Source organism: Martes martes (assembly GCF_963455335.1).
Source record: "Martes martes genome assembly, chromosome: 1".
Taxonomy (NCBI): domain Eukaryota; kingdom Metazoa; phylum Chordata; class Mammalia; order Carnivora; family Mustelidae; genus Martes; species Martes martes.
In genome coordinates this window covers 52529648-52552911 of record NC_137888.1, presented here as the reverse complement: position 1 = coordinate 52552911, position 23264 = coordinate 52529648, and the positions used below count along the sequence as shown (strand labels likewise).

General features: G+C 36.6%; 1 protein-coding gene across 1 annotated transcript in view; it reads left to right on the top strand.

Moving 5' to 3' along the window:
* CBLB (Cbl proto-oncogene B) overlaps positions 1–23264 on the top strand; it is a 217454-nt gene that overhangs the window by 76508 nt on the left and 117682 nt on the right. The window contains exon 4 of the mRNA XM_080827029.1: positions 14606–14752. Coding sequence (XP_080683155.1) covers positions 14606–14752 — 147 coding nt within the window. The remainder of the gene's footprint in view (positions 1–14605; positions 14753–23264) is intronic.

Genomic DNA, 23264 nt, shown 5'->3' with positions numbered 1-23264 from the left:
GTCCATTTTTAAAGAACAGATTGCACTACGATCGGTGGAATCATTTGGGCCTGATTCTTGAGAGCTTTGGCAGTCTCCCTATCCAGAGATTTTCCTTTGAGAATGTCACCTGGTGGCATGGTACTTGATTGGTTATTGACAATGTTGTGTTTGGTGTTGGCCATATTCAGCTCAGTATTCTATTTTAAATCATGGAGAAGGACATATTTCTTCACTAAATTTTTATCTGGTGAATCATTTCTGGAAGTGAGGGAATTACTGTGGTATTTTGAAATAGCAACACATCTTTTCAGATGTGCATCAGCAATGTGATCGGAGTCTGTTTCAAATGGTAATACACCAGGGGCTGTGAGTATGCCAAAGTAGAACATCTGCTTCTAAGACATAGGCTTCTGGAGTATTCCTCTCTGTGTGCTATTGTTTTCTTTTGTTTGTTTTGTCATTTTGTTAAATCTAGATTATATTCCATCAAGGATGCAAGGAAGAAACCCTCAAAATTCAGTTATTACAATCGAGAAATCTTCAACAAAAGCTTTTAAATTTGGGTAAATAAAGATCTGAGAATTCCTAGTTATTAAGTTTACACTTTGTGCTACACTTTATTAAAAGTGGTTTTGTTTTTTGGTTTGGGTTTTTTTTTTTTGTTTTTTTTTGTTTTTTTTCCCTCCAGTCTCTCGTAGATGCAGCCTTCCCTGGTGGACTCATAGTTGGATATGTAGACCCCTGTACCCCTGGGCAGTCTGGGGAGATGGTAGACCTGTGCTGGTACAAAGGGGAGGCTTCATAGGAAGGCAGTTCAGTATCTGTAGCATGGTCTTGCTACCCAATCCCCCTGTTCCCCGAATATAGATTACTTCTGACCCTGCCGTCTGTCACATTGCCAGACTCCTCTACACCCACAGGCTTGCTGCTGTCAACTAGGCTTGCTGCTTTTCTCTGGCATGTTCTTCTGCCCTTCCCCGGCCTCTTACTCCTTTTAAGAGGCCCACGGTTGAGAACTTTATCCCTTTAGCTTCTGTGTTCCTGAAGCACATTGAATGCACCTCAATTATACAATTATACTGTATTGTGTGTTTTCATACATAATTACCCACTTAAATTATAAGCTCCTGTAGGGCTGGGGTGTAGCTGGTTTTCATCTTGTTATCCCCACTGCCTGGTGCTAATGGCAGATAACTGTAGAGCCTCAAAGAATATTTATTGAGTGAATAACTTTATTTACAGTCAGTGGAATTCTATATATAGAGATATAGATAGATATAGACTTATATAGCTATATAGATATATATCTGTATCTATAGGTCACAATTTCTATGCATACAAAATTATTTTAAAAAACAGGGAGAACTTATGTTTGTGAAGACAAGCTAGACTTTCAGGGAAGGGGGCGCTGCATCCTGAGTAAGATACACCAGCAAATGGAAAGATGAACTGGTACTGCTTTTATAGCCTCATCTTTTTGACTTATTTGTAGCTTTTCTTTCTCTCCCAATATTTGATTCCTTAAGAAACACTTGATTTAAGCAGGAAATAAGATTTTCGTAAGTTAATACACAGTCTTTCTCCGATCATTCTGATGTTTAACTGAAATATTAAATATAGCTTTGTCTTTTTAAATATTTGGATTTTCGGGACACCTGGGTGGCTCAGTTGGTTAAGCGGCTGCCTTAGGCTCAGGTCATGATCCCAGTGTCCTGGGATCGAGTCCCACATTGGGCTTCTTGCTAGGCGGGGAGCCTGCTTCTCCCTCTGCCTCTGCCTACCACTCTGTCTGCCTGAGCTTGTGCGCGCGCGCACGCTCTCTCTCTCTCTAACAAATAAATAAATAAAATCTTTTAAAAATAAATAAATAAATAAATATTTGGATTTTCTTATTAAGTTTAAATGTTGGGTATCTCCAGGAGAGGAATAATGACTGATTCTTGTGCTTTGCTTATAAATTAAATGTGTTGGTATAGCAGTTTTCTCTGTCGAATAACCATTTCACTAAAAGCATTTACATGGTAGACGGGTACAGGATCTGTTCAGCAGGATTTTTAGATGTCTTCTCAAATGACATTATAGGGATGTTGTCGGTACAGCTGAAAGCCAAAAGAATTGTGCCTTAAAAGAAAATCATCAGTGTGTATACTTCAGTGTTGCTAAGTAAGGGATTATTACTAGTGCTTGACTTTTAAGCAGAGACCCCAGTGAATAGAATTGGGTAAGCCAAAATCCAGGATGATTTCTAACCTAGACATATATTAAATTTAGTTATATGACATCATCTTCAAAAAACAAGGGATTTAAATGGCAGCTCAATTAAAAGATCTTACTATACATAGACAGTCTATAAACTTTTCAGGTCCTTGCTTACATTTTACATAAATATGATACTAAGGGGATTCTCTACCTTTGAGCATTTAAGACTTGAAGAAATTAAGTCTGTTGTTAGTATAAATCAGTGGATTAGCCTAATGGTATTTTCACAGTTCAGTTCATTGTGTGGTTATATAAATAAATATGCTTTGGAAATTAACTGTAGTAAATTGCTTCTGATCCAAATCTGAATAGGCTGCTTTCCAATTAGTATAGTCCAGATTTTGTGTAAAAAATCTCTCTTGGTTGGTTTGTTTTAGTATCAGAGAAAATAGAGGTTGTAAATTTTATAATTTTCAATGTGTAAAAATATTTTGTTAGGTAGGAATACAACTCTTAAATAATGTGTTTGATTTTTTAAAATCCATGCTGTTTATTCAAACTGATGGAAGAGGGTCCAATCCTTTCAACTGCTACTATTGATGATAATGATTTTAATAAGTTAGTAGCACTTAATAGTCCTGGTAATGATTAATATTTATCAGATGCTTGCTATGTGTCAGTTTCCTAAGCCAATTATTTAACTGCTGCATATCAAACCTCCACAAAACTTAGTGGCTTAATTAACAATGATTCTCTTTGTTAGGATTTTGTACGTTGATTTCCTATGGTGTTGGCTTGGGTGTTGGTTCAACACCTGATGGCCTCGATCACATACCTAGTAGGTGAGGTGTTACTGCCTTGCAGCTGGGGACTCACTAGGGCCTTTCTGCATGACTGCTTGGGCCTCCTAACAGCATGGCAGCTAAATTCCAAGAACATTTTCCAAGATGCAGAGGCAGAGACTATAGATCTCGTAAGGCCTAGGCTCAGAATTTATGCAGAGTCATTTCTACCACATTCTACTGATCAAGGCCAGGCATACCCTAGACCAGGTACAAGGGGAGGAAAAGTAGACACCACTCCATGATGGAAGAATGGTAAAGAATATTTGGCCATCTGTAATCCTCCACAAATCCCATGGGATTAGTACTCATAATTCATATTTCAGAGATGAGGAAACTAAAGCTTAGAGAGCATAGCTTGGTACCCAAGGTCATTCAGCTACTAAATGGTTTAAACTCAAATTTAGGTTAATTTGACACTGGAGCTTTTAACTAATGTCATATACTGCCTTGAGGGGGTAGGTAGATTAGATCTATTTGTCTTCTCCAAAACCAGTATCTGAGGGGGTTTTATTGATGTGGGGGTTATTTGGTTTGCAATCAGGCTGAAATAGTAAAGAGATTTTATTCCTATTATTGATCAGCCATCCTTTGATTCATATTATTGATAAGCCATCCCATTTGATTCATATTATTGATCAGCCAGCCTAGGGAGACATAATAGTCTCCCTAAATTTGAATATTTCTAAACTCTTGGTTGAGATGAAAGTTAAAATTCTTAGACCTGCTATTATCCTACGGTTACTACATATATTAACACATTTCCTTACCAAAACAAACAAATAAAATTAACTTTTTAAACTATACGTTTTCCCCTGGGCATACTCTTTTTTAGCAGTCTCCATTTTTCATATGGTTTCAATATCCTAGAGTTTACTATTCATTAGGATGAAACACAGGGTTTTTAAATTGCCTTTTTTGTTGCTATTTCTGCTGCTTTGTGGTTTTCTTTTGAGAGCCAGTGTTTTTCAAGGATTTCTTCTTGTTGAAAAAAGATAAATGTCAGAGATGCCTATTATGGTAAGGAACAGAATAAAAATTAAGGCTTCCAAATATACTAATGATTTCTTATGTTTACTATAAGTTCAATTTTCTATGTTCGATTTTTGAATCCTGACTCCAGGATCTCTGCACTCTCTGAGGGAGACCTATTGAGGAAAGTCTGTAACTTGGAGAGGTTGTAGAGCATCTCCTACTTCGTATTAGTTGTGGGTTATGAAATGGATTCACGGTGTTTGTTTCAAGCATATGGGCTTTGTAGTGCCAGGGCTCTCTAGTCCCCTCCTACTGGCCAGATTGAAAGTGATGATCCACTCCTAGAATGTTATGGGACCTCAGTAATGAGGTAGTGCGTTCCCCTCATTTTATAGAGGAAAACCCTTTGAATAAGAAGCTTTCAGCTCGGGGCCCCTGGGTGGCTCAGTGGGTTAAGCCTCTGCCTTCGGCTCAGGTCATGATCTCAGGATCCTGGGATCGAGTCCCGCATCGGGCTCCCTGCTGAGCAGGGAGCCAGCTTCCCCCTCTCCCTCTGCTGCTCCCCTTGCTTGTGCTCTCTCTCCTTCTCTCACTCTCTGTCAAATAAATAAATTCTTTAAAAAAAAAAAAAAAAAGAAGCTTTCAGCTCTTTCTCCTGTTGTGGAGCAATGAGACAGGCAGAACTGTGTCTAGAACTCTACTCTACAGTGCCATGTTTTCCTCCACTGTATTAGAGTTCATCCTTCATGAGGCTTGTTTTTGGCAATATGGAAACCACTTGTCTCAGAAGGGCCCATCACCACAGCTCAGCTACAGAATAAGTTAAATCCAGTTTAAGAAAATCTTAGACCTTAAAAAAATTTTTTAATGTATCTATTGTTCCTTTGTATGTTCAGAAATTTTAAGAGGTTGATGGTGGTCCAGGGAAATGCTACTGCTAACAACTATGACAGGCATGTTTTCCTCTGATTGCTTTACCTTTTTGTTTTTCATTTTGAAAGAGAAAAATATCTCCAGGTACTCAGTGCTTTAAAAACCCCAGCATTTCTCTGCAAGGCCATAGACCTCTAAAGCAGCCCCTTTCTCTTGAATCATTAGCATATATGCATATCATATATTTGGTAAGCTGAAGAAAAAGTGTGAGTAATTGAATCCTTTGGTCCTGTGTAACTAGAATTACTTTCATGCTGTTTTATGACAAAGATATATATATGATGTACTAATTTGCCTATATAGCTATCGGACTATGTTCCTAAAAGCAATTCAACTTGAATCGGGTTTTTTTTTTTTTAAGAGACTATTATAAAGGTAGGAGATAAATTCACCAACTAGATTTAAGTATAATGAGACCTAACTGATTGAGATGACTCTCTATTCTGCTTAGCCGTTATTCAATTGTCTGAACTTTGTATTCCCTGCCTAATGTTCTAAGCATGTGAAATTATAATTGAGGCCTTCATTTAGAGAGGGATTTGGAAAAATACTGGTGTGCCATTGGTGAATGTACTGTGACCAAAAGTACCTTTCCACATTCTAGAAAATTGAAACTCAGAGGTCAAGTAGAAGGTTTGGGGTGATTGCACCAGAGATGCTTTCTTCACTTGAGAGCCAAAACAGCCTGGAAGTCCATGAGGCCACAGGATGGGGACATTGCCATGGGCGTGGAAATCTGTTCACTGTCCCACATGTACATTGCAGGTTTGCTTGAGAATATCAATAGAATGGCTCTTCAATGACATTTTTGTTTCTTGTTGAAAATAGAAAACAGTTATAAACTACCCAGAGATTACTACTATTTGTGTCTTTCTGTGTATATCCTATAATTTTTTCTATTTATCTATAATGTGATATTCAGCTTTTAATAGAATTAAGACTGTCCTGGGCCTACTATTTATTATCTTTTCTTTCACTGTATTCTTTTATTTGGTGGCATATGCACGCACATACACATTTGGAGTGTTAGAATGCGGTATCCACATCAGATGATACCAAAAATAAATGAGAATTGCTTGGAAAAATGGTGTTTATATTTCCCACAGTCATTTGAATGATGATCATTTTAATCCCAGTGGAAAGATGGAAAAAAAAATCTCATGACTTTAGCTTTTTTCTGCTGGTAACGCACAATGTGAGCGCGGGAGAGATGAGCTTTATTCTCCTTTGTCTTTCACTTGCTCCAAGAAAGCAGGGTTGAAACGGGACAAAGGTATCAGTAAGGAAAATTTCCAGAACCAAAAGGAGGAAGTAACTGTCAGGAACAGGTAGTGTGGTGGGAAACTATGTAATGTTTCCTCAGAAAATACAAATGTGTTCAGTTTACTTGAGGTTCTGGAAACCACACATGGGGGATATAGCACTAATTTCCTTTAGCTTGCTGGTATTATATTTCCATTCACGAGGAAACTTAGAAAAAGTGGGGAGAAAAAAGATCTTAAAACTCCTAGAACAGCGATTTTTTCTCTAATTTATACATAAACCCCAGATTTTTAATTCTTGAGGCAGCTTTTAGTAAAAATTTCTTTTCATCAAGGTTTGGAAAGTTAATGCTTTATTAAGTGGCATTTCTATGAACTCTTTTTATATATTGCTCCTATCTATCTGTTTATTGACCCTGTTTTGCATTCTGGAAAAACTTTCTCTTTTTTTCTTTAAACATTTTATTTATTTGACACAGAGAGAGCACAAGCAGGCAAAGAAGTAGTCAAAGGGAAGGGAGCAGCAGGCTCTCTGCTGAGCAGGAAGCCCGACATGGGGCTCCATCCCAGAACCCTGGGATCATGACCTGAGCTGAAGGCAGCCCCTTAACCTACTGAGCCATCCAGGTGCCCCATGGAAGAACTTTCTTATTAAAGTTCTTTAAATATTTCTGTGGTCCTTGAAATGAACATTTACTGAATATCTGTTACATGTAAGAAGCTCGTAAAAGAATAATAAGAGTTTCTCTTCTCTAAAAAAAAAAAAAAAAAAAAAAGTTTGGATCCGATGGAAGTGAAATTCAGTGTGTATATAAAATCACCATTGCTGCTCTTCAGAGAAACCTTTGTGGTGTGGCAGGTCGTAGGAAGTGGTGGGCGTGGTGTCCCATAGATCATAGCTGAGAAAGGAGTACAGGGAAGGGACCGTGGGAGTACTTTGACATAAAATTGGTGCAGGTGAAAGTTCAACAGGCTGACGCATAGGACCTTTGTTATCGTAGAGGAGGAAGAGACAGGTCAGCACAAGGTGTGGAGCAGAAAAATGGGAGACTATCGGATAGTTGGAGGAGAGGGAGAGAATGGAGAAGTGGTACAAGAAATGGCAGAAAGGTGGCCCTCTCCCACGGAGAGTAGAAATCCTTGAAGGAAATATTTTAGGAAAAGTTTAAACCATATTTGACTGAGTGAAAAAAACAAAACAAAAACCATCCTTGTGATGAAAAATAAAAATGTGGAATAGAGAGTGTAATAACTGAAAGATAATTGAGAATTTTCCATTAGGAGCAATAAATACTAACTAACATAATTCAGTTTGCTACTTCACTGTAATTTTTTTTTTTTTCTCATGGTGGTTTACGGAGAATTGCAAAGAACTGAAAATCTATTAATAAAAGAAAAAGTGTTGCTTCAGGGTCAACTTTTGTTTGTTGATGAGTCTGGCTTTCTTTTTTTTTTTTTAAATCACATTACTCTAGGTCAAAAGTATAGTTTGAACTTCTAATGTTTCTTTTTCCTTTGGGGGGAAAAAAAAAACCTAACAAAGAAAACAGAGTTCTATGTTCTGATTGCTTTTATATGAATCTCATAGCAACGTTGACTTTCCACTTAGTTCACAGAATTTCATTGCATTTTATCTTAAATAAAAAGGAATGTAGGAATGGATTTTTTCTTTTCTCTCTCAAGTAATTGACTGGTCTACATTTTTAAGATTTATTTTATAAAAGGATACTTGTTACGAATTAGGTTTAATCAAAAGATGTCCCGTATTAAAGACAAAAGAGCTTTCTTTATTGAAGTGGATGTTGTTAAGCTTTTAAACCAGTTGAAAGTACTGGTAATCATATCATACAGTAGTGAGTTCTTACAATAAATTTTCCGTATAATAAGAATCACTAAAGAGATGTTGTTAAAACTGTTGAAATCACCAAAGAGATGTTGTTAACCTCACTTTGGCATTGCTACAATATTTTTTAACTAGTATTAAAAAATTATTTGGGAAGCTTTTTTGAGATAAGGTTTATTGTCCTTTTCTTCATGGAAACTGTCATAATCCTAGGAAATTTCAAGATCCATACAAATGACCCCATTCAACCTTGGAGTTATCAAATTCCTAGCTTCCGTGGCATTCACCCTACTGTACCTTCTTGATGCGGGGCCACATTCTGCCAGTTCTGCATCACCACAGGAGTTGTAAATTCCTCTGCCTCTCTCCTTGATTACCACCTTTGTTCTGGTTCTTTCAAAGAGTTATTCCCACTGCATTGTCCTGTGCCTTTGGAGAAGTCTAAGCCCCCTAAATTCACGAAGAGTAAGATTGTGCCATCATCTTTGTGTTATCTGGGCCTAAACCAAACCTAGTATCTATAAGATACTCAAGATTTATGGGATAAGTGACTGGATGGATGAATCAAATACTTGTCCATTGTTTGCCATGGGACTATAAAAGGCCACCATTTACAATTGACGATCTTAATAAAGTGAGAATGATGATTTTTGCCTCATTAAGATGGCCATCAATTTAATGGACAATAATATTGGAAAAAGAAGGAAGATTAACGATTCCTATACTTTTAAACAAAAGTGGTAGGTAGAATTAGTAATAACTCTTATTGTTTTTTAAATTTGATGTGTTAGGCTCTTACCTACATTTACTTATTTACATATAACAACTCAGTGAGACAGGCATTTTTATCTAAAATTTTAGGGGTGTGGAAACTGATGCAGACAGACCGGTTAAGCGACTTGTTCAAGAGTAAGGATATAAACCTAGTACTATCAAACTAAGCAGAATGTGTTTTGAATGTCACCTGGGAACTTGTCAAAGGATACTGTATTTGATTATAACAGGCATATTTCATGTTTGAGTTAGGTTTAAGTAAGGCATTTGTAAATTGTCCATTTAAAACTGTTTTAGAAAGGAAATACATTGACTATGAGAGCAGCATCCTTATTTTGAGAGCTAACTTCTTGCTGTTCTCAATAGACCTTCGCAGGTAATGCATTTAAGATGTCACAGAGAGATCAGAGGATGCCCAGGGTTCGTCTTTTCCCAGCCACAGTTTTGGGCTTGGCTTTCCTGGCCATGTTAGTGGTAGATGATGTATCCTTTAACAAAAGAAAAAGACCTCCTTAGTTACCCAATTTAGTGCAGCTTTTGGACTGACATAGTTTGCTAACTTCCTTTTTAAGTGAGCAGTTCAATTTCTAAAAAGTAACCTGGGACAGCTTGAAAAATTGTCCTTTCTCCTGCTCAGGTGAGCGAGTTTCGGCTCACACTCTTTACTTCTCTTATGACTTGGAGTAGACTCTGAGTTTTCATTGGTAACTGCCCCACACTCCCCTTAACAATATTGGGAACTTTAAAGCATTTGGGCAGCAAATGGGTAAGATCCAGTTTTATTTAAGACTCTCAGGATCCACCTCAATAATAGTCTGAATTCCCATGAGGGAGAAATGAAAGGCAAGTCTTACATCAGCTTAGTCTCCTCACTTTCGTAGGAATCGAAATGTTCCCAAGGTCAAAAACAGTGTGAAGTAACTCTCTAAACCTATCTTGGAGGGCACTGCCTCAGAAATACAGTGAAGGGAAATTGCTTTTTAACTGGACGTGAGTCTCATTTTAAATGCCGCTGTTTATATTCTTTATGTCCTGCCTTTCTTTTTATGTTGAATTTGTTTCACCTTGTAAAGATTAGGAAGAGCATGTTCTACCTTTTAAATGTGAGAATTGAATTATTAATAGTTTGGGGATAAAAAATGGTCTTCTCTTTCTTCTACCAAAGGTAGTACATTCTCACAAACTTTGGACCTCACTGATACAAAGTGTCACTTGAAGTTTTTTACTAATGCAGCCTTTAAAGCTTTTTTATTTCTTCCTTGATTTATGACACAGCTGTTTCCTGAATGGAGAAAATGCAAGAACTCATGTGATCTGATTAGATTACATTCTTCATGTGTCTCCCACATTTAGTGGGGGCTACTCATCAAATCCTGATGTACTTTTTATTCATTTTTCAAGTTTAATTTATCACTCCAAGATGGCTGTAGTTGGTGTGTTGCCCCTCGATACTGTATCATGATAATCTATTCATGTCTTTTTCTGCCATACAACGTGCTGCATTTATTAAGGGTGGGATTGTGTCATCCCACATCAAATAGTGTGTGCCTCCAGTCTCTGATGTTGGCTGTAGCCACCTAAAGCTGCTGAGACTTACCATAAGCAGAGAAACTTCATCATTCCAGAATCATGCTAATTCACTCTGGTTCAACCTCGCATTCTATTCAGTTAAATGTAACTTGACTTTTGGAGGAATTGATTCATACCATTTTAAAGAAATAACAGTGTTAGGTAGCTGAATCCAGGTCAAAAAGAGGCACCTTGCTTTGGTAGGGAATATTCTTTTTTCCTTTCTTTTCTTTTTTTTTTTTTTGAGAGAGAGAGAGGTGGGGAAAGTGAGAGCAGGTTGGATGGGGAGGCAGAGGGAAAGAGAGGATCTTAAAGACAATCTTAAGCAGGCTCCACGCCTAGCACAGAGCTCTACATGGGACTCCCCCTCTTGCCCCTGAGATCATGATATAAGCCAAAATCAAGGGACAGACTATTGACCCACTGGGCCACACGGATGCCCCATTCTAGGCAATATTCTTGACACTGCTAATGCATTTCATGGCTTTTTAAATAATATAGCTAGCTTTCCTTCTCCTCCCTTCTTCTTCAGGTTTCCTCTAATATTTACATCTTTTACTGGTTTACCCAGTATTGACATCTGGAAGCTACTTTTTGATCACCTGGTATTTCAAGATACTTCTGTTCTAAAGCCTATTTCTTAATTAACAATTTTTATACAAAACTTAACAAAATTTTAAAAGTGGCTTAGCTTGTGGTGGTTAATAGCAGATATGTGGCAGTAAATAGTCAAAATAAAGTATTTCTTACATGTGAGAGTGTTGCAAAATTCCTTGTAAAGTTAAAGTTATGTTTATAAGATTATTGAGTGGGCAAAGTTTTTTATTTCTTTAGATGTTTGGAGGTAGGGGAGTTTTAGTGATAGAAGCATATTCTTAATTAGTAATTATCCTCTATTAAGCAGTCATCATTTTGGTGTTATGGTGAGCAGTAATCAGGGGGCTTAGGGAAAATTAGCCAAGTATGGAAAAATTTCATAATAGGAAAAAACATTTCATCTATAAAGAAGATGTATAGTTTTTGTTTTTCTTCTGTGTCTAGATGGTTAGAGATATATTCTTGGATTTTGTTTTTTCAAAATTGGAAGTTATTTAAAGAAAAAGTGAGATGGGGAATTAAAGCAAATAATATATTAAAAAAATAAAAAAAAATAAATAAAGCAAATAATATATAAATAATAGCAAACAACAGCAAAACCCCACAGTTATATAAAAGACAAAACCACATGCTGTGATAATAAATTTAAATGACATTGGATAGTACAATTAGGCATCTCTTCATGTCTTATGGATTGCAGCCTCTAAAAACATGGACCTTTTAAATAATGGATTTCCAAGGTGATCATTTACATATATGTGGTACATGTGTATATTTAAAAATTAGGTATAAAATAAATATATATTTTGGTCTGTGTGAAAATTAAGGTAATGCAAAACTGTTGCCTTCACATATTTTTAACAACTTGAATTTTAGTTTCTTTAAAGACTAAGGGCAAAAAAAAAAAATGTATCCTTTTCCACTGCCATAGTTTGTACAAAAAGTAAAAAGTGTGGCAATCGATTTATAGGAGTAGGAAAATCGAACTCTTTCACACATTTTATTTATTTATTTATTTATAAAGGTTTTATTTGTCAGAGAAGGAGCTCAAGGGCACATGAGTTGAGAGGAGGGGTCAAGGGAGAAGGGAAGTAGGCCCACCCACACTGAATGGGCTCCCTAAACAGGGAGCCCAATGTGGGGCTTGATCCCCAGACCCTGAAATCATGACCCAAGCCCGCAGTCAGACACTTAACTGAGTGAGCCACTCAGGCACCCCTCTTTCCCAACATTTTATAATTAAGTAGATGATTAGTTCTACAGGTACTAGTGATTACTAGAGCTTCTAGACTATATCATGTTACTATTTCTGCTTTAAAGTATAGTGTCTTATAGCCAGTGGATCACATAGCTGAGATGGGTAATCATTGACATTGTGCTTCAGACTTTAGATCTAACAAATAAAAATGAAAAACATTTGGATAGGATTATGATTAAAGAACAAAGATGTAAAGGGATGGAGAGCAACCAGTTCAGACATAAGGAACAGTTGGTTTACCCTAATTATAGCCATCTTGATTTTTCTTTTTTCTCCTGTGTGTATCAGTTGGAAGTTTGGTGGAAAATTAACCCTTTTGCCTAATGATATAAATAAATTTGTTGCAGATTTTCTAAAAGGACTTTATGCCCTTCCTTAAACTCAAATTTCAAAAGTCAGTTGCAGTTTGTACTGGCCACAGTTCCTCCCTTTGATCTGGTTCAGTAGTTCAGTTTTCATTTCCTACAACTGAATTTCTTGTATCTACCATCATCTAAACGAGGATGTGTTGACATCAATGAAAAGATCAAAGACTCAACTAAAGAATGCTCACATTTGGATTAGGCTGAATTGTGTGGAAGTGTGGCTGAATCTAAGAAAATAATGGAACAATGTGTGCAACCATAACGATTTTGCAGATTGTTTATTGTTGCCAGTCAAGCATTAAAATATGGCCTAAAATTCTGACTCTTCTTTCTCATAAATCTTCTCATAGATTATAAACATTGTGGAAATTGGGACATTTTTGGTTTTCCAATACAGAAGAACTCATTGAGGTGTAGATTATACTATTGCTTTCCTTTCATTCCTACTTTGCCCACTTTTTATCATGAGTACCTTCATGTATTCTGTATTCATCTTACATGAGAAGCTATTCGCTTCTTTTCAAAATGTTTTAGAAAGAGTGGTACTCATTGACTTTATTGACAGGTGCATATTATATGATCTCTTAGGTACCTAACATGTTTTCACTTATTATCTGAGAGTTATTAAGCACAGATATGTGACTACGAGGCAGAGAACCACATCGCTCAGTGTTCAGGGCCTACTGAAACATTGTAAGGTCTTCACTGCTGTGCAGACTTGATGACTTTCTCTACTTATCGTCTATATTTACTTTCAGTCCTAAAGCAATTGACTCATCCCATCCTCACATCCTGACCCCTCAACACACCCACAAAAGCAGCTGAAGTTTCAAAATAGAGTATTATATGTGTACCTAGTGAGGTCTGGTGATTCTGAAGAAACAGAAATATAAAGAAGCAAGGTCAGGTCAAAACTGACCGGTTCTTCAGTGTTCTGTGTTTCAGTGGCTTCTTTACTGTTTTGCACTAGCAGTTTTGGACTGAGGAACATAATGTTGTCAACTTCTTAGGAAGTGGCGGGAAGGAATGCCCGTGATAGTAGTGTTTTGAAGTGTGAATCATATTTTGAATCACATGCTGAATCCTGTTCGAATCCCCGGAACTCACACCTGCCTTTCCCTCCATTCCAAACCATTGTTTTAATACCACCCTAACTTTTTCTTTCTGAAGCAGGTTTAATCCTCTGCTCCACCTTTTTAATCCATTTTGGTTCCCTGTCCCCTGCAGCAGTGGCCCTTAACAAGGGTGTACATTAGAATCGCTCAGGGAGCTTCTGGAATTGTGCGCATACCGGGAACCCATCACCAGAAACTCTCATTTCTTGGTGGGAGTAGAAAGCCTATTTGACAAAGAGTTTGTTCATTGTTTCAGGTGCCTCTTTATGTGCTGTCCCCACCAAAATTTCTCATCCTGTGTCCTGCCATTTCCTTCAATAGCTTCTGCTCTTCTCTAGCTATGCTAAACCCGGCTATGACACACGCCTTCTATTCCATCCCTCTATACTTTCGTATGGAAGCTGTTGCTACTGCCCCCGTCAATCCCTTCTGCTTCCCTTTCCTTCCTTCCCTTCCTCCACTCCAGGTCTTTTATCTGTCAGACTGCTTAATCTTCGTAGATTCTCCTCTAATGACAAATCTTTCCTCACTCCCCCATGTAGAAGTAGTCACTCTGTCTTCTGTGTGTAGTGTTTATATTTGATTACGATTTTTTCAGGAGTGCAACTCTCCCATTCAACTGTGAGCCCATTGAAATTGTGGCATTTATCTTGTTCATGTTTATGTTAAACGAACACATGGGTGAATCATAAAGTGAAAGCCTCTTAGGAATTTAAGTGGGTAGTTTGTATGAACACTGTTTTAGATGCATTCTTAAGTTGAGATTCGTGATCCGCCCCCAAGACCTATGTTAATACTGTACGTAATTTTATCTTTCATAATATATATTCCCATTAAAACTTGCACATATGTTTATTTATTTTTTTTCATTTTACCCCCTTGTGTCCACAGACGAAATCTCACGAAACTGTCCCTTATCTTCAGTCACATGCTGGCAGAAATCAAAGCCATCTTTCCCAATGGGCAGTTCCAGGGAGATAACTTTCGTATCACGAAAGCAGATGCTGCTGAATTCTGGAGAAAGTTTTTTGGAGACAAGTAAGTAGAGATCATTATAGTCTGTGTCCAATTTTGAAGAACGACCTCATCCTGCCTCCGGTTCCACATGGTTATGGATTTCACTCGAATATTTTGAGATTGTACTGGCACATTTTTGATGAGTGTTTTGATTGCTAATTTTCCTGTTCAGCCACCAAAAGTATGCTTTAATAACCGAATAGTTTTATATCCTTGCAAAGCAAATATCAGTTATACTACATTTACTTGAAGAGCATTCATTGAGTGAAATAGCTTGCTCTAAGAAGTAAAGGTATGTAAGATGGAATCTCTCAAAAGCTCACAGCTTTTTATGACTTAGTACACACTTAAGACACATGCACAGTAGAAGGCAGAGAAGGATAGATACTTTCAAAATGGCACGAAGAAATTGTTCTGACAATTCATAGAGGGCAGCAGTTGCTTCATGACTGAATGAATCAAGGACTGCTTCTCAGAGGAGGTGATGTGTGAGCTTGGTTGAGACCTGATATTCAGGTGGGAGAGAAAGCCTTGGCACCCCAGTTCAGGCTTTCGTTGTGTCGATGCACAGAGAGTAAGTATGTAAACGAGATAGAGAAATGAGGACCATGTTATCACGAAGTGGCAGATAGAGATGATTTCCTTTAGGTACTTCCTCCCCAGACACGAACTTTGGTGAGCACACTCAGAATGTCCTTGAATGCCGGCAGAACCCTGGCTGAGTGTGAAGGGGGAAGAGTGATTGCTTACACATATTGTTGTTTTCATGCCCTAGTTAAAAGTCTATATGTTAACTGGTGAAATGAGACCTATAAAATGTTGGTATAACTTTTGATGGTCTTAGTCCTTTGACGCTGGTGAATTCACTGGAACAATGGGTTTCCTTTTTTCTTTTCTTTTCTTTCTTTTTTTTTTTTTTTTTTTTTCCTCTTAATGAAGTGCTATGCTTATTTCAGTGCTAAGTGGTTAGCTTTCTAACTTTTGGCTTTGGAGATGTTAAAGCCCTTTCTGTGTTTCTTAAATAAAATGTATTCTGAATGATTTGTCGGCACTAAAGGGTGAAATACTGTTATTGCCACTAACATGAATGTTTTGTGTTCCAGAAATCTAGCCATTTATAATGCTCCTATATCCATTCACAAATGCAAAATAAAAAGGAAAGATTCATCCTCCTCTAAATTAGAATAACAGCCAAAAATATACTAATTAAATACTTGTGGACCATAGAAAGCAGAAAGGCATTGCCCAGTTCTGGGAGTCCGAAATGAGACGGTTTCTTCTAGTCACAGCTCATATATTAACACTTTGAGCCTAACACACACAGTTGGTAACCTTCAACATCTACTTTATCTTAAAATTTTAAGAACATTTATAGGCCAAAATGTTTGTGGTATTTCTTTTGGAAAACTGAAAATTCTGGTGAATCATGAAATTGTTCGCTTGTCAAAAGGTCAGTAAAAAATGGAAAGATTGCTCACACACCTTTTTTTTTTTTTTTTTTTAAGAGAGGAGTTTGTGTTGCTGGTACCTCAAGCCACAGAGAATTATGCATTTCAGACTTCTTTGTTTCGCTTTATTTATAACCATAGACATCAAGGGGCTGACATTTCCCTCCAACTGCTACATGAGTGAAATCACTATTAAATCAAATGGGGCAGTCTTAAAATACTGATTAAATACTCTCCTTACCTCCCAAACCTTTTTATGCCTTTTTCTCCTGTCTTCACTTACTTGAGAAAGCTGTTTCATTTTTCTTTAACATTTTACTTTTGGGATGAGAGCCAAATTTAAAGCTCCTTCTGGAACTCAGACATATTTCCATAGTCATCAAAATTAATGATTCTTTTATTAGATCATTGGAGAAACCATCTTTATATTCTCTGTGGGTTTTCACCTTATTTCACAATATTTTATTGAATGAATAAGCAAATGCATGAATGATGTAGCCTTTCAAAAGGTTGAATTCTTTTATCTTCCTTATGCTCTAATACTAGTTTATATTTTTGCATAACTTCTCATATGGAAGCATTTCTGCCATTTATCTAGCTACACATTGAAGCCATGTGAGAATGCTTTCATTTGATCTAACCAGTGCCTTTGAACTTGAGAACAGTATTGTTTCCAAAAATGTAATCATTGAGGAGTTAGTTCTAAAAAGAGCCAATCGGGTTATGATTTTTATAAAGCAGTTTTTAAGCTTAAGGTATTATTACAGTTTTTTTCAAAGTAACTGTCAGAACAAGATACTAAGATTGAATTAAAATTGGGAAAAGAACTATTTTTCAAAAGATTTTGTTAAACTCCTAAAAGCAGTTTTGGTATTCAGGCCTCCTAAATACAGGAAGCAAGAAAAAATATATTTTTTTAAAATTTTAATTGCAGTATAATTAACATAGAATGTTATATTAGTTTCAGGTGTATAATATAGTGATTCAACAGCTCTATGCATAACTCAGTGCAGTGTCCCTTAGTTTAAGTATGCTCTTAATCCCCATCACCTATTTACTTAGTCCTCCCACCTCCTTTCTCTTTGGTAACCACTAGTTTGTTCCCTATTTTAAGAGTTTTTTTTTGTTTGTTCATTTGTTTTGTTTCTTAAATTCCACATATGAGTAGAATCATTTGGTGTTTGTCTTTCTGACTTATTTTTAGCATTAAACCTCTAGATCTATCTATGTTGTTGCAATATAACAAGGTGTTATTCTATTTTATGGCTGAGTAATATTTCACTCTACATGTATATACATCTTAATCCATTCACCTATTGATGGGCACTTGGGCTGCTTCCATATCTTGGATATTGTACATAATGCTGCAGTAACATATGGGTTCATGTATCTTTTTACATTCTTTCGGTAAGTACCCAGTAGGGGAATTACTGAATCGTATGGTATTTCTAATTTAAATTTTTTGAGGAACCTCCATACAGTGTTCCACGGTGGCTGCATCATTTGCATTCCTACCAACAGGGCACGAGGGTTCCTTTTTTTCTACATCATCACCAATAGTTGTTGTTTCTTGTGTTTTTGATTTTAGCCTTTCTGACAGGTGTGAGGAGATATCTCATTGTGGTTTTGATTTCATTTCCCTGATGATTAGTGATGTTGAGCATCTCTTCATGTGTCTATTGGCCATCTGCATGTCTTCTTTGGAGAAATGTCCGGTCATATCTTCCACCCATTTTTTAATTGGATTATTTGGGAGGTTTTTTGGTGTTGAGTTGTATAAGTCCTTTATGTATTTTGGATACTGACCCCTTATTGAATATGTCATTTGCAAATATCTTCTCCCACTCAGTAGGTTGTCTTTTTGTTTCCTTTGCAGTGTAGAAGGTTTTTGTTTTATTTTTGTAAGCTCTATGCCCAACATGGGGCTTGACCTCATGCTCCCCCAGATCAAGAGTATCCTGCTCTATGGACTGAGCCAGCCAGGTGCCCCCAAAGCTTTTAATTTACTTTTGATGTAGTCCCAATGGTTTGTTTTTGCTCTTGTTTCCCTTGCCTCAGGAGATCTATCTAGAAAAAAGGTGGTGATAGTCAGTGTCAGAGAAATTACTGCCTGTGTTCTCTTCTAGGATTTTTATGGTTTCAGGTCTCACATGTAGATCTTCAATCCATTTTGAGTTGTTTTTGTTTATGGTGGAAGCAAGTGGTCCAGTTTCATTCTTTTGCGTATAGCTGTCTAGTTTCCGAAGCACCATTTGTCGAAAAGTCTGTCTTTTTCCCATTGCATAGTCATCCCTCCTTTGTTGAAGATTAATTGACCATATAGTCATGGGTTTATTTCTGGGCTCTCTGTTCTTCTCCATTGATCTGTATGTCTTATTTTTATGCCAGTACCATACTGTTTTGATTACTACAGTTTTGTAGTGTATCTTGAAATCCGGGATTGTGATACCTCCAGTTTTATTCTTTTTTTTTTTCCCCCAAGATTACTTGGCTATTTCAGGTTCTTTTATGGTTCTATAGAAATTCCAGGATTATTTGTACTAGTTGTGTGAAAAATGTTGTTGGTATTTTGATAGAGATTACGTTAAATCTGTAGATTGCTTTGCATAGTATGGACATTTTAACAATGTTTGTTCTCCTAATCCATGAGCATGGGATGTCTTTCCATTTCTTTGTGTCATCTTCAATTTCTTTCATCAGTATTTTATAGTTTTCAGAGTTCAGGTCTTTTACTTCTTTAGTTAAGTGTATACGTAGGTATTTTATTCTTTTTAGTGCAATTGTAAATGGGATCATTTTCTTGATTTCTCCTTCTGCTACTTCATTATATTTGTATAGAAATGTAACAGATTTCTGTGTATGATTTCATATCCCAGCAGACAAAAATCTTTAGGTGTCATGCCTAATAGTTCATTTCTATGCTTCCTCAACCTTTTCAAAGTCATGGCCGGGCCCACCTCTCTGCTCTATCTAGCTGCCAAAAGGCTGTACCTGACTGGAGTCCCAAGTCGATCAATAATAATGTCCCATGGTAAACTGGTTGGGAAGGTCTGCATTTGTTAGGTTTTTATGCAAATTCATTAAATGTTTCAATGCTTGAGTCCTGCTTTTGCTTTCTTAGTCTGTTGACCAGGACGTAGTAGAAATATGTAGAAAAAGAAAAGTGACATTATTGAATAAATGTGTCTAAGTAAATTCTGCAAAATAAGATCAATACCAAACTGAATCTTTGCACTCTGGAATAGTAGTTTAGAGTCCGGAAACTCTAGGCACCAGTCTCAAAAAGTAGATTACTAACTGTTAAAAACAACAAAAATCCATTGATGGGATTAGACTGTGGCTGACAGTCATTTTTCTAAGGAAGTCAGATAGCAGGTTTGGGGCCACTGGTGCTATGCACTTCTTTACACTGAAGAGATTTAGACATACATTTCCAGCCAAATTATAATTCAGCAAGAACCATGAATTCTAAACCTGCATCTTTTTATGTGTCGTCTTCTTTCCATCCTTAACTTCAAGTTCTGTTCTTCAATTTCAAGTTCAAATCCTTCTCTGTATTACAGCAACAGCATTCTGACCCGTCTTTGTATCTTCAGTAAGAACCTGTCCTGTTGTTTTTCTTAGACCACAGTGCTCTCAAAAAACAAAACAAAACAAAACAAAAAAACACAAAAACCCCCAGAACTAATCGTTCTATTTTTTGTTAGTTTTTTTTGTCTGAAATGTTTGTATGAATTATTATTGATTCTAGGTTAAAATGTAAAATCCTATTAATATGACAAACTTCAGGAACTGTTTGTTTGTTTGTTTTTTGGCTTCATCTGTTTGTAGTCTGCTCATCCACAGAGAAAGAACCTAACTATACAGCACTGTTACACGTATTTCCTGATGTGCATTTCCCCCCCTATTTTTTGTGTTTTTGTTTTCCTAGATTGCATCCACTGTTTGGAAAGCTACTCACCCATGCCACTTTGGAAGCTACCCTAATCTGAAGTGAATATCCATACTCTTTGCTTCCAAGTGCCTTTGCTCTTATCTGTCCTATTAGACTGCAATGAACTGCTGACAGGATCACATTTCCTGAAAGACGAGGAAGGTGTTTTGAAAGCAAGAACCTGCCTTCCTGATTTTTGTTTCTTAGAACCTGGCACATTTCCTGGAATGTGTATGCACTAATAAATGTTAGCAGATTGCATGAATAATTGGATGGATGGATGGAGGATATTTATTCTCTGCTCAAATTTTCAATGACTTTATTATTTACAAATTGATTTTTTTTTTTTAATCTTCAGTTCCAATGGTTCAATTCCTTGGAAGCATCCTAGCCTCTTCTTTCTTTTTTACCATCCCAGAATTGTTCAAGTCCAGTTTAGAAGTCCCCTTTTCTATACTGCTCTCACTAATATACACCCTTCCGTAAGGTCAACTTTAACTAGTCCATGCCTCGTGTCCCTTTTGTGTTTTAGACATGTTTGTATTATTGAAGATATGTTTGCTTTGTGAGTCTTTCCTGCTTGACTGTGAAGCTCTTTGTTGACTTTTTAATCCAAAAAATTTCATCCAGATACATTGGCAGTTATTATATGTTAAACTCTGTGTCCAGTGCTTTCTTATAAGCTTACTTCATTTTTAATATAATCTTTGAACATTATCCTTTAAAGGTATTGAATGAATCCTTTAGGTACCGTATACATAACAGACAGTAACTGTTGGATGAATTCATGTATTTTTCTAGCATTTCTTTCTTTTACTTATGTCCTAGTCTTCAGTCAAGCTGGATTATTTGGATGTTTCCTGACATACCAGCAGTTACAGGTGTCTGAGTGCTCATAATGCTCCTCCCACTTGTGGTTTTTATTTGCTGTGGCATGTAAATTCATCCCTCAAAGTGAGTCTTGCTTATGGTTCTGTCCCTATCGTTGTTACTAGATCTCTTCTTAAACCCCTCTAAGCTCTTGTTTATCCTTTGCATTTATTATTTTTATTGTTTTAAAATTATTTGTTTAGCTATTTTACTTCCCATTAGACGATAAGCTCCATGAAATCAGGCTTATTTATTCATCCTTGTATTTCCTGAAGTACCTTAGCACAGTGTCTCATATTTAGATTTCAGGAACTGTCGTTTGTTTAATTCAAGTGAGTTGAGGAATAAAGGACTGTATGTGGGTGTGTGCATATGTGAGATACGACAGGGACGCAGTTTGCTTGTTTGATTGGGAGGCAACAGGCTGACAGGTAGGTATGCAGGTAGGTTGTCTCCGTTCAGGTCTGACTGTAACATTTACTAACTTTGTGACTTTGGACAAGCTACTGGGTTTTTCCATGCATCAGTTTCTTCATCTATAAAATGTCGATAATAATAAACAACAATACCTCCTATGTAGTGTTGTCATAAGGGTTAAAAGAGTTAAAATCTGCTGCTGCTAAAAGCTAGAGATCAGTGTCTGGCATTTAGTAAGTACTCTGTATTGTGGAATAATTAACCAATTCAAACTTTTCATCTTATTCTAAACTCCATTATATTAATTATTATGCAAATAATTTAGTTAATATTCAGTTTTATGTGATGGATCTTCTATAGTCCCTAGGAATCTGGAAGCAAAAACCAAAAACAAATAATAAATTTTCTAAAATTGGGTGTAGGATAGAATATAAGAAACTGTCCTGCTTACCGTGGAAAAAAATTATCTATTTAAAGCTCATTTTACTGCCTCTACCTTTGATTTCCTGGGGAAGTGGTATGGACCTTCTTTGGTTTCCTGTATTCTCCTTTCACTTTTAATAAGAAATGAAGGACAATAGTTTCTTTACCTTTCCAATGGGTGAGATGCATATTATTTTAGCATATTAACTAGGTCAGTGTTTCTTCTAGTCAAAGAAAAGGCAACTTAATCATATTTAATCCACAATAGAAATTAAGGACCTGTACAAGGTAACTGGACAGCAGGAGCTCAGGAAAAAACTGACCTAGAACTCAAGAAATGCTATTTAATATTTCTCTTATTTAGTCAGCTTCTATTATTGCCTATTTTTAAAAAAATCTAAGGATCTTTATATTAATAAGGAAAATGAAATTAGAGGTCTATTTTGTATAACTCCTTATAATAAGATCTTAGATACAAAAAGCAAATAAGATGCCAAACTGTAATTTTCTACCTTTAAGCAATATGTATCCAATTTGGAGAAGAGAGTATATACAGAGTTGATAAATATTTAAAACCAGCTCTGGGCCTTAGAAAGGTGCCTAAATAATGTTACAAATATGAAATTATTTTCTAGCGTGGTCAGAGGACCACTCCGGCTTCATGGAGGAGCTGGTATGTTGTATGGGTTGCACATATGTTAAGAAGGAGTCTGTTCCATGGAAAATGCTGTGATTGAGACTGAACTATTACAGTGTCTGCTGGAGATCAAAAGAAAGATAGAGATAACTTCAAGGTTACATAAATGCCTTCATTTTTTCCTCCTTTTTGTTATTTTTTTCTTTCTCCTTCTCTTCACTCTGAGTGCTTCAGTAAGTGACCTTACCTAGTGAAATCACCATGATTTAGTTTCTGATTCTCATCCTTGGAACCATGATTTCATGCAACCAAGAGTATGTTTACAGAGTGGACACAATTTAACTGAGCTCATAAACTGCTCTATAACCCAGAATTTTTTTTTTTAATTTACAATGATTGAGGCCACTATTGGGCAGATGAGGATGTATATGCCACCATCAGTAAATTATCGGTGGAGCCATTTCAAAATTCTTGGTGAACATAGAATCCAAATAAGGGGTAGTGGTTTATGACCCACTGTAGGAGTTACCCTGCTTCAAGGACCCAAGTACTTGCAACTGTTATTCTCTCTAAATGTGCTTTGAAAGCTCTGTCATATTCCACCCCTTTGTACTTTCTTTTTCCCTATACAAAGTTGCATTTTTAAAACTCTGTTCTTTCCATCCCTGAGAACAATGGGAACCCATTCATGGGTTTTAGGCCTGGAACTGGTCCCTCTTGCATTTTTAGGTGGGTGACTTCATGCTGAAGTATGGATAATGAATGTGAGCAGTGGCTTCCAAACCCATTTGATTATATTCATTA